Source organism: Trachinotus anak, unplaced genomic scaffold (assembly GCF_046630095.1).
Source record: "Trachinotus anak isolate AG129_WGS33_773 ecotype Australia unplaced genomic scaffold, CSIRO_AGI_Tana_v1 ptg000008l, whole genome shotgun sequence".
Classification (NCBI taxonomy): domain Eukaryota; kingdom Metazoa; phylum Chordata; class Actinopteri; order Carangiformes; family Carangidae; genus Trachinotus; species Trachinotus anak.
This window is the reverse complement of record NW_027273859.1, coordinates 16597186-16609645: the sequence shown is the minus strand read 5'-3', so window position 1 is coordinate 16609645 and position 12460 is coordinate 16597186. Positions and strand designations below refer to the sequence as shown.

Sequence of the window (12460 nt, the reverse complement as noted above, 5' to 3'; positions counted from 1 at the left end):
ACCCTTGATTGGTTTAGATCAGACCTGGGCATTTTACGGCCACATCCGGCCCCTTGACCCTTCCTGTCCGGCTACTCACAAACAAGAAATGTAAATGAAAACTAGTTCACGCCATGCACGCTGTGCTGCTTTTATTTTGAAAGTGTGACTTTTATTTATGTAGGGACGCATGTGCAGGTGAATTCTCAAAATGTCAGCTCACGCGAAAAAAAGAAAGATTGATACCGAATGCCGCATTTTTAACAGGGCATGGACTGCAACATATTCATTTACAGAAGTCAAAGAAAAAGCTGTGTGTTTAGTTTGTGGTGCACAGGTCGCTGGTCAGGGACTACAATTTAAATCGGCACTACGCGACCAAACATGCAGAAAAATACAAGAAGTCGTCTGATGAAGAGCGCGTCAAGGAGACGGATGCTTTGCTAAACTGCAAAACCAACAAGGATTTTTACGAAACTTCTCGCATCCAGGGAATGCAGCTGCCAAGGCAAGTTATGTCATGTCCCACAAAATCGCTAGAAAGTTAATTAATTGCTTACATTTGCAAAACAACTATTCAGTATTTCTGAGTTATGTGTTATAAATAAAATGAAATACTGATGTAATTATTGTTTTCCTGTTTATGACTTGTATTTTAGACTTACTCCACGATGTTATATCTTTATTGTAATGGAATATCCTTAGTCTTTTGATTACCAGTAGCATAATCAAAATTATATAATTTACTGCTCTTTACAGTTGGAGAAAATTAATATTGAACATAGTTAAGTTCAGGTTATTGTTGGTTCGCCCCACTAACACAGCTCAGGTTTCTCATGTGGCCCTTTGGAAAAAATAATTGCCCACCCCTGGTTTAGATGAAGAAACTGTTGAAGTGAGCTCAGAGAGAGCTACAAGAGAGAAACAGTCAAAATATAAACCAGCGGCCTCTGAGGCTGCTGAACTGAGCAGTACATCTGAGTCAGCTGTGGGGAGGAGATGGTGATTTTTTTTTTCTCTAACAGAGACAATTTTATTTGTAAAGAAACTCATATATTCATAACAACTGAGGGCTAAAGGAATAGATGGATCAACAGAGCTGTGGCTGTCTGTCAGCCTGGCTGCATTACTGAACAGAAACCTGCGATTATTCTTGTTTTCTTCTATTAATGATGAATAATAGGAGGTTCTGGCTGTACAGAGACTTTTTTCATATGCCAATAAGCTGTCTTTCCAAGCCTTTAGAAATTCTTCCAGGTTAGTAGAACGGCACTTCCTTTTACAGCTGTCAATAATATATATACCACCTTGTGGTGGTTTGTTCTTTGAAATCTGACAAGAATAAGTTAAGACAAGAATGGTTTACACAACAACAGCTTTACATTTACTGGAGGGCAGGTCCACACTTTATATAGAAAAAGCTTTAAGTGCTTTCTTTACTCTCTTTCATTCACTCTCAAATTACACCTTGAAGATCAAAGTGGTCATTCTCAAGCAATGTTTTTGGCTGCACTTATTCTTGAAATCTAAACATGATAATGTGAAGGCATGATCCAAACAACATCAGATTTGCTTTCTCGAAACATTTGGTTTCAAGATTGCAAGGAAATGGTGTGTTGTACTTATATTAGTAAGGATGTGGTGGTTGGAGTGGTGGACGACTTTTGAGTCGCCCTTCCTTGAACCATAGTCAATCATTTTCATTACGATACATACTCTTCTCTTTCCAGTGTTACTGCTTGTCGTTTTCCCCCAAATGTATGATTTGTTGATATAAATACTTAAAGCGTATATTACTTTCTGCAGTATCTAGGTGACAAAACCAACAGAAAGTGTCTTAGTAAGGTGTTGGGCCACCACGGGCTGCCAATACAGCTTCTCCAAGTTTCTGAACTCTACTGGAGAAATGAACACCATTCTTCCAAAAGATATTCCCTAATTAGTTGTTTTGATGAAGGTGGTGGAGAGCACTATCTTACACATCAGATCAAAATCTTCCATGGCTGTTCAATTGGGTTGAGATCTGGTGTCTGTGAAGGCCATAGAATATGTTTCACATCATTTTCATGCTCATCAAACCAGTCACTGACCCCTCGTGTCCTATGGATGGGAGTATCCTGTTTCTCTGCTAATTTTTCAAGTTTTTACTTTAATTTGTCAACCATCTGTAGGTCAGTGACATCAGCTTAAACCCCTACTCTCTCTCTCTCTCTTTCCTCCCACACCTGACTTCCTGTTGTTCACTGTTTACCTTGGATACCCTTGACCTTAGGCACACAGTATTAAATCTGGAATGTTGTCGAGGAAGGAAAGAAAAGGATGTTATGGTAACTGATTTGTGGCCTGCTGTTGTGCGATACAGTGTATTAACAATGATTATCACTGATCTGTACAGTGTTTAATTTAATTCAACCATCAGGTGTACATTCTCATGTATAACAGACCCCCATCTCACAACAGAGACTGCTGGCATTAACCTGGTCTTTGTAGGGGCGGGTAGGAGTCAGGAAGGTCAGGTCCCATGGTGTTCAACACAGGATCAAACAGGGCTCAACAGGGTTTTACTCATTGTCCATGTCATCTCCCCAAATAAAGATGCGGCTCGATCTTTTTAGAACAGGCATGAGCAACCATCTGTGTTATAGCTTTGGATACACTCTACGTTATTTGTATTTACATTTGTGGTAAAATTGAAGTTAGCTCTAACCCCATCAGGTCCCCCCTCAGCTCTACATCGGAAACAGGATTAATGACTCCTCCGTCTCTACTCCTCCCAGGATTTGCTCTGCTATTGCAAAACCTGGCTGTGCTGGAGAAGTACACACCGTGTGTGTGTGTGTCAGAAACACTGTGGGAACGTAGCAAGCTCATGAAGAGCTTATGTTTATGTGTATATATTAAATCTGCTCATACTGTGTATCCACTGTGAAGTTATATTATTAAAGGAATGTAATTTGTATTGTGTATATATAATATGTAATATTCAGCTTGTTTCATGGTGCAGAGGTTAAATGTGTCATCTCACTTTACTGCACACCGTTCTCTGTTTCTTTCTCTTTTTTGTCTATAGTTTAACATCCTCCAGTCTCTGTCTCTGTTGTCCTCTTTAATTTTATGTCCAAGTTCTTTCTCAATCCTCTGCTTCCTATCTCCTCATTGATATTTGTTGGTTTTTCATAAGAAATCGTGCTTTGATTGTGTACTCACCAGGCTGCTATAGTTAGCCCTGCAGTGAACACAGTGCAGAGCTACGACTTGGCAAGATGTGTGTGGTCAGGGCCAAGGAACCAATGGGACGAGTGTTTCATCAAGCCACTACTATATCAGTCTAAATACAAAGTCAATATTGATCCGTCTGGGCTAGAAAAGGAGAATGGACGAAAGCCAGTGCAGAATTGCAGAATGAGAAGAGGTGCCAGCTGTCTGGACATAAATAATGAAGACATTGGTAAATAAACAAAGTGGAAATGATGGTGTTGTACTTAGGCACGAGATTGCTTACACACATTGAAAAGATTGTGGCAAAGATAGGTTTGCAACTTCATTGGTTATGATTGTTTCTTTAATTCTTAGAGAGCCAGAGGCAATGTGCACAGTAGATTTGTAGGCATTGTAGATTTTTATGAAGTACAGCTATACCATATAAGTATCCAGTAACTCAAGGTGATTAGTTAAAGACCTTGGAACACGGTATAGAAACAGCATTTAAAGGGACATAAATAGTGGGTGAGTGAGTCAATTTAATGGTGATTTAAAGATGTTAAAAGTGTCATTGTGACTTCAACTGAAGACAAAATATCACGACCCATGCATTAATTTTCCAAGAAGCCCTACTTACAGTCTTAGATTTGAGGCAACAGTGCTGCAGTAGTGAAACAACCATTTTACAGGAGTTACACAAGGTGATCCTGGGCTTGCATACAGTCACCATCACTATAATGTTTCCTTCCAGGGACCTTTGCAAGACCTTTTAATTCAAGCCTCTGGGATGCGTGCTCTTGTCATGATCTAGTTATGGCTGCTTCCATCTTAAATGAACCAGCCTGCAGCACTGAGTCCATGTTCCCAAAATATCTGGATGAAAGATAAACCGACCCCTCTGCTCTCCTCTGCCCCTCACTCCCTCCCCTTGTCATTTTCCCTGTGAAGAGTGCCCCCACACTCTTTTCCTTAATCCCCCTGTTCCCCCCCCTTTTCTTCTCCCCCCTCATTTTTTTCTGAGTGTCGTCTCCTCCCATCCCCTAATCTCACCCTTCATATCATCTCCTTCATTTCTCCTCCTCTTCTGTGTTCCACTCACTCCACCCATGGGTGATTCCCCTCCTCTTTCCCCTCCCTCTCTCCTCCCATCCTAACCTCTACCCGTGCTTCCTCTCGCCTCCCTCTTCTCTCCCCTCCTCCACCTTTCCCCTCCCCTCTGTCATTAGCTGGTATATAAGAGCATTGTATCCCTCTCTACCTCTCTCACACACACAGTGTGTTTGCTGGGAAAGGGATAGTCCAGGGGAAACTAGGGATAACATTGTCTACCTTCCTGTAAGGGAATATTTTCCTCTCTGGAATTTCCATTAAACAGGTACAGCCTTTCCACTCACTGAATAATAGCACTTAATAATAAGAAATGTTGCTTTTCTATTAATGTTAGCTGTGTAAATGTCCCTTGGTGAGGGGTTCCTGCAGGGTATTGTAAGTCTTGTATGTTACTGAACTGCTGCAGTATACTCAAAATTGTATTTTACTGCTTTGCATGTGAATGTGTTTGTGTGCAGCCAGTTGTTTGTTTTTTTAACTTTCAACCATAGAAATTAATATTTGATATGTATATTTTTTGTTGCAAGTATGGTGTGTTTTTTTGATAATATATATTTTTTCAAATTTCAATTTCACTTTGCTTCTTATCTCCTCCCTTTGACCCAGCAAATTTGTCTTCTCACTTCCTTTGTCTTTTTTGATAATACAATAACAAATCTAATGTATGTTTTTCTTTCATATCTTCCCTCAGATCTTGGAACAACATCTATAAGGAAGACATAGCACGCCTGGCCAAATTCTTACCCACCAGCAAAAGCCAGTGACATCATTATCACCTGATCCGCCATCAGCATCATCACTCACCAGCAACATCAACACGAACACATTTGACATTATCAGGTAGACCATGAGCAGCAACTACAGCGTCACTCTCTTAGGCCCTGCCCCTTGGGGCTTCAGGCTGCAAGGAGGGAAGGACTTCAACATGCCCCTCACCATCTCCAGGGTAAGACTAAGGTCCTGTTTAGACCTGGCATTAACATGTGTCTTCTGTGATCCTATCACAAGTGGACAGCTCTAAGCTCATTGAATGGCATTAAAATGCATCTCCACGTGCATCTTAAGTGACCATTTTTGATCGGATCTCACTTCCCCGCTCTATAAGCAAATAAAGACATGCGTTGTTATTTTTAACCAGTCTGACTATGGGACGGGCCTGTTGTCAATGTGTTTGTGTGAGAGAGAGAGAAAGACAGAGAGACAGACAGAGAGAGAGTGGCACAGAGGGGTTGAGTGAAACATTGTAGTGGAGTATAGAGTAAAGTAAAATATTTTCGGTTCATTATGAAACTGTGAAGGTGCTAATCAGACTGTAGCAGAGGACATCAGTAGAGTAGGCGGTCCTTCATTGTGGCCCAGGACACATTTGTGTTCACGCAGCTAAAACAATGTGTACACATGTGGCCCAGACCACATCTGAATGTGGTCAAATGCGTCCTGAATGCTTCTTTGCGTCCTGAATGCTTCTTGGGTGCATTCACACCTGGACTTAGAGCTGTCCACTTGTGATGGGATCACCCGAGATGGATGTTCATGCCAGACCCGAACAAGGTCTAAAAAAAACACACACACACACAAATGTGCACACACTCTGACTGAAAGGAAGGCATATGTCTACTCACAATTTTCAATGTTCTCTGCAAAGCAAAAGTAGCACATGTCTGTATTTTAGCTCCACACACACATGCACGTACGCACACTCATTCATCACAGGACAGCTGTAGAACGGCATTCAGCAATGCCATATGGCTGATGAGTGATTAAAAATTAGAAAACTGATTTCCATGCTTCCTTCCTGACCTTCCGTCACCCATCATCCTCTCCATTTTTTTCATAATTTCAGCTGTCCCTTTGACTCAGCCCCAGTCTCCATCACACTTGTGATAGCTCAGCTGAATCATAGGCCATCTGCCATTTAATGACCGCACAGAAAAATTATATGCATTCCACTTCACTTTGAGTGTCTGTGGTGAAAGTGCACCAATCAAAGACCTGGCACACAAATCTTGGCTGCAGTCCCTCTGCTCGAACAAGTAACTTGATGGTCCCTTGGTTTCTGTGCCTTTCAGTGTCTACCCCTAACATTACCTCCTCCCAGTCTGCTGTTCATTCACACATAAAAGATCACACAAAAACAGAAGGTTTCCCTCATCACTTTAACTATAGTGTGATGCTGAAACATGATAATCCTTTTCTAAGTTTGGTCAAGCTTCTGTTCTGTTCTGCTTGGGCAGTGCAGCTTCACTGGCATGCACACAGAATACAGTGAAGTACACACATGCAGTGTATTCACACACACACACACACACACACACACACACACACACACACACACACACACACACACACACACACACACAAATCACTAAAACTGCCAGTGCACAGACTTATGGCCATGTGATGAATGGCTTGCCAGGTCCTGTGCCAGTCCCCCTTGGGGCTGCTTTGGGTTGCCATGTTTGTGTTATTGCTTTGGATGTGATACTTTTCCCACTAACTGAAGCCATGTGAATTCTTACCACAGTTGTGTGTTTGCGTGTGTTTGTGCCTGGGATTGTGTGCATAGACACAAAGTCGGGGAAGATGCTATCTGAATAACTGAGAGAAAAAAATGACAGACAGAAGACAGAAATAGAAGAAGCAAGCAAGAAAGAGACAAACCAAAATCATTCAAAAGTACCATTTTAAACTTTGCACACACAATCTGGAATTTTTATTTGTGGTGCTGTCATGTCTGAAATATCAGACTGAGAAATATTATGCACACTATTACATTGCAAATAATAGATTCTTTAGAGTATTTATATTCTGCATTGAAAAAAGACGATAAAATAAATGGTGATGTTGGTCAGTGAAGTTGGCAATAAGTAAACCATAATCGTCTCAGCAGCCCACTCTGATCCTTACTGCGGTATGACAATGACACTTGTATGGTTTGAGGTTTCGAGACATTGGCAGGAGCATAAGTTAAGAGCTGGTGCAGTTTTTGGTGCTGATACAGAAAGTGTTTGTTAGATCTGCTTAAGACAGTGTACCTTTAGTAGTCATTGTATAGTAAACAAGAATAAAAAAAACATTTATTTCTTATAATTTCCTGATTTGATAGTCCATTGATGCACAGTCTCTCCTGCCTTACCATTTTGTTTTGAATGCCAAAATGCTGTTTGATTGTGATGAGGAAAGAAAGGCCAATTGTATCCAAAGCGCTGTATCCTGTTGCAGTTTCTTGATGCTCTGGATTTTTCTTTTTTGGGAAAAAAATCAAGATTGTTTTAAAAAAAGAACAGCAGTGCATCTGGTTTTTGAAGACTGAAACTGAGGGGACGAATTGTTGGATCTTGAATGGGGGAGATATGTAGATTAACAGGGGAGATGGAAAGGAAGAGAACAGGAGCGTGTGAATGATTGTATGGTGATACTGATATGCAGTGCAAGGAAGTGAATTTATCCAGTGTATACAGAGACAGTGGGTGACGACAGCCAGTCTATATGACACAAACATATGAGGTCACTCAACAGGTCCTCTATCAAGAGCCGTCTCTCTGCTTCCTTCATTCTTATCGTACCTTCCTATGTGTTTTCTTTATCTATCTCTGTCTCTAATTGGCTGTCAGATGTTATGTAACACATGACTCACTCCTCACAAACAATATAGTTTTCAGTTGAGATACAATATTCAAACCAAACCCTAATCTTATCCCATTAAATGCAGTTTATGGTGATGAAGGGCAGTGTTTCTGACCGCTGATCTCTGACACATACACACAACAGAACCACACACACAGATTGATCTCTGCCAATCTAACCATAGAGTTGGTTCTAAGAAGGGACCACAGAGTAGGGGTTATTAGAAAACCACACTTACCCTAAGTACTGCTGTTGCTAAGCTCTATATATGTGAATATACTGTGTGTTTTGTTTATGGCACAAGATCTACCCATGGTATTATCACATTGTATCAGTATTGCATCATAGGTTGAGTAGTTGTAACCATAACTGTATGTCCCGAGCTATCTGCCCAGTAACTGCTGTTTATGCAAATTGTCCTCACCACTTAGTTTTCTTTTTTTTTTTTATGGTGTAGAAAAACAGTTTTTTAAGAGGCCAAGACTGACGGTGCTGCTTCTCAAAGTGCCAATGAAACGTTTTACCACGTCATTACAGTTTGACATAGTCTAATAAAAGGAGATATTTAGAGAAGAAAGGGAAAAATTTTAACAAAAGCAGGCAGTGTGAAAGAGAAGGGTTGCTGAATTGTCCTCAAGTACATTTATCATTAACGTGCAGTATCTTGAACCTATCCTGTATTGGTTCAGCAGGATTTTCCAAATATTTCTATACATAGTTATACAGGGATATGTACAGTATGCAGAACAACAGTTGGGTAGTTTCACTGTCTAATTTACATACAGGTTGATATGTGAGAGCACAGGTTTGGGTCATGCCAAGGGGCTGTTGATAGGTTTAAATTGAATATTTTGTTGAGATGGAAGCTTGTTCACTTTAGTTATAGGATTGTCTTTATAAGCATTAGGGTACTTTCATACATTGCCTTTTAATGAAGCAACCATTTAATGGATTTTCTGTTGGAGTGATTAGGAAGAAAATAACCTGCAGTGGCAGTCCAGTCGCTGTTAATCCTCATTAAAACCATTTGTTGTGAAATCCATTTTTCCTAAACAAGACCCCTCGTGTAGAGGCAGAAAATACCTTCCTGCTATTCCCAGTTAAATTTACATTCATGGAATCAATATTTTAAACCTTTCCAAGGGCAACCCATTTACAGGAGCCACTGCTAAAATAATTTAAGGGAAGGCAGCGCGGGGGAATAGATGCATTAAGCTTCTAAGAATAGAGGCATCTTTTCACAGGTCAGCTCCCATGGCCACACCCACTTATGAGATGAAATGCTGTCAGATGTGTACCCATGTTTTAGCCTGAATATTGCACAGACTACATTTGGGGTGTATCAAAAAACACAGTGCAGACTACAGATACAAAAATTATGTCAAGATAATAATTGAGATGAAGCATTAAAATATTTAAACGTGCTCTGTGGAGTTTCTTGTGTGTTTGTTCTCAGTATTACTCACCAAAATGCGCTGTGTGTGTCCTGTAGGCCTGACAAAAGCGGTGAATGCATTTCCTTCCTCTAAAACCATTTGCAAAACCATTTTTTAGTATTTTGAAACTTGAGTTGTTTACACCCATGGTTACTTGGTAACAGTCTTCTTCTGCCCACTGCCACCGATCAGTGGAATTAGCAGGAATATGTATCGTGTCGTAGTGCGCATGCACTAGAAAACAAATAAAAATTAAACAAGGACCCACTTCTTAAGTACTTCTCTATAGTGCTACTAGTGGTCAAAATCTCCACAGGGTATCCCTATGTCTGGTTCATTTGTGCATTTTTGTTTGCATCAAATATATGTATGTAAAAATGTATGGTTTGTAAAATATCTATTTTTATCAGTTATGATAGTTTAGATTTTTATGAATAGTGCTCTGTACTATATCCATAATAATGCACCTTATTAGAGGTATATAAAGGAAACATAAGAAATATAAGAAAAGGTTTTAAATAATTGGTAATCACAGGTGACAAAGTTAGTGCAGTGACTACAGCAAAATGAGTGGACAGCTAATCTATATTAAAACCTTTTCATGGAAGAATGCAGTTCCTGGAACAGCATCAGCAATGGCTGCCTCCTGCCTCCCCAGAGATGCTTTTCAACAGCCGATGATAACAACTGACCACAGTGATGGGTCTATTTCAAAGACTGTTTAGGTCTATACATAGTCTCTGTCTTTTCTCTCTGTCTGTCTGCCTCCCCCTCCCCATGCTTCTATTTCTTTCTCTTACAATACTTGTCCTTATATTCACATTGTATCACTGACCAAGTCTCAAACCTGTGATGTAGCAAACTTTGTGGCTTAACCTTTCATACCAGAGAACCAGAGCCAGTTGACAGCCCCTCCATATGACTTAATAATACTTATGCTTAATCTGTCTTAATCAAACAAGTCCCCTGTTTCTCTCTGAGTATCTGTCTATCTTAGTGAAATGGTCCCAGAGCCAGAGTCAACAACTTATAATTTCCTCTCCCACAAATCAATCTGTCAGTGCTCATTTGTGTGTGCTTGTTCATACTTGTTGTGTTTGGACACTGTAACACACCAGATTTTTCTGAGTTCACAGCAGCATAATAATCCATCTTACACCCCTTAAAATTTGTAAGATTTGACATTACATTTGAAAATTTGGCATTCAGTTATCATGACTTTTTGACACTTTTCTTTTATTATTATGAGTTATTTGTAAGCACTTATGAGGTTGGTGTGCACCATTGTACTAGTGATAAATCAAGAGAAACGTTTGGGATTGTTTTTTGGAAATATTCTCATCCCTCCATATTGCATGTTGACAGGTATCTGGCATTTCTGTCTTCACCGGTAATGGACTGACTAAGCCCTATCAGTGTCACACATGCCTATATAGGAACTGTGCTGAAATGAAAGTCATACCTTAAATACTTTCAGCAGCCAAAAGAATTGACAGTTTTTCAGACAGGGTCACATTTGTCACAGTGGTGTTGAGTGATAATTCACTTCAGTTAAGATTTTGAACTAGTTTAATGCAATTGAAAGTCTGCTTCAAGGAATCATGTTCGTGACCAATCTCACAAAGATTTTTATCAAGTCACTCATCTGTAATGGTCAACTGTGGAATAGTAATAAAATATAAAAGATACTGAAAGAATAAGCCTTAAAAAAGATGTTACACACAACATACCTGGACAGATTATTTCTTAATGAAAGCGCACATGTTTTTGAATAAATGATGTTTTAGTGTAACTGGAATGAGCAGAATTATTTGAGGCCAGAAAATTTTATAACCCTGGCAGACAAGCACAGCCAGGTCATAACATGTGCTTCAGTGAATTCACAATGAAGGGACTTGAATACCCTATTGTTTAAAGCAGCTATAATGTATTTTCCACAGTAGTTGTTAATCCTGCCATGTCTCCCCTGCTTTCCTCTCAGGATACTGGCCTCATGTCTGGTATCATGTTTATTCCTAATAATATTGGTTGTCTAAAAGGCATATAAATAAAACTTAACTGGTTGTCGGTAAAAAGTCCAAAAGAAGCAAAAGAAAACAGTTGGTGTAACAGCAGTAGCTGTCCCTTTTCCCGTTTGGCTTTTTAGTACAGTATGCCTAATGGCAGAATACCAGACAAAACTAGTGATGGTGATATTTAAACCAGAGTGAATTTCAGCAAGCTTTAACCAACATTTACAAATGTCTGTAGGTAGGATGGGCTTGAGAACTTCGGTTAACTGTTGTTTACAGAAGCTGTCCATATCTTACCATAGCTGTAAGAAGAATCGTAAAGATAGTTGTCAGTTTAGAGGATACCAAATAAAAAATATGAGTTTGATAAGTTTCTGCTCCTGGGTTCTGTTTTCTTCCAGTGATTCGGTTCATGATTCCTTCTTTAAGGATCTTGTGTGTGCTGTGTTCACAATGAGCCTTTCTCAGTTTTTTAGTATTTTTCCTCTGCCACTGTGACCAGAGATCCCTTGAGACTCATACCTCACTAAATATTCAAGTCTTTATTTCCAAAGTCTCCTTTACTGAGGAATACAGCTCACATCAGTTTCTTCAGAATATATAGGTAGAACAAGTTAAACATGATATAATCTGTGTAACTATGACTATGACCACAATTTTGGGTTAATTACACCCTCTGTAAGTGCTTGCCACTAATAACCCACAAGTTACTGACTGTGGTTTTGTATTCCTGAATGTGTGTTCACCAGCCCTGCCTGTGCTAAGTCTCTCAGCACCATGACAATCACATCATTGAATCTGGTCTTGAATGCTGGCTTGTTCACCTTTAGTTCAGCAAAGTGCAATTAGCTTTTACAATGCAACGTAATGTTATGTGAATTTGTTGATGCTGGTCCCATGTGTATTTCTGTTGAGGGAGTTTTTGACTCTGAATAGCACCATGGAGCAGTGTTGTTATGAGTGGGATCCCGATGCGTTTTTTTCTTGTGCACCTGCACAAAGATGCAGGTGGCGTTATACACGTTCCTGCCAAGTGTGTCAAATGATTCCACTGATTTATAGTTGGCGATAAAGCGCCAAGAAACACAACAATGT

General features: G+C 39.8%; 1 protein-coding gene across 3 annotated transcripts in view; it reads left to right on the top strand.

Moving 5' to 3' along the window:
* The first annotated feature begins 4438 nt into the window (after positions 1 to 4438).
* Positions 4439 to 12460, top strand: part of pdlim5a (PDZ and LIM domain 5a) — a 60777-nt gene continuing 52755 nt past the window's right edge. Inside the window, exons 1-2 of one of the 3 annotated variants that reach the window (XM_071483096.1) lie at positions 4439 to 4555; positions 4982 to 5236. In XM_071483096.1, coding sequence (XP_071339197.1) covers positions 5138 to 5236 — 99 coding nt within the window. In that variant the 5' untranslated portion in view covers positions 4439 to 4555; positions 4982 to 5137. Of the gene's footprint in view, positions 4556 to 4981; positions 5237 to 12460 lie in introns of those variants that run through there. The other 2 variants (XM_071483094.1, XM_071483095.1) reach the window with 2 other exon arrangements.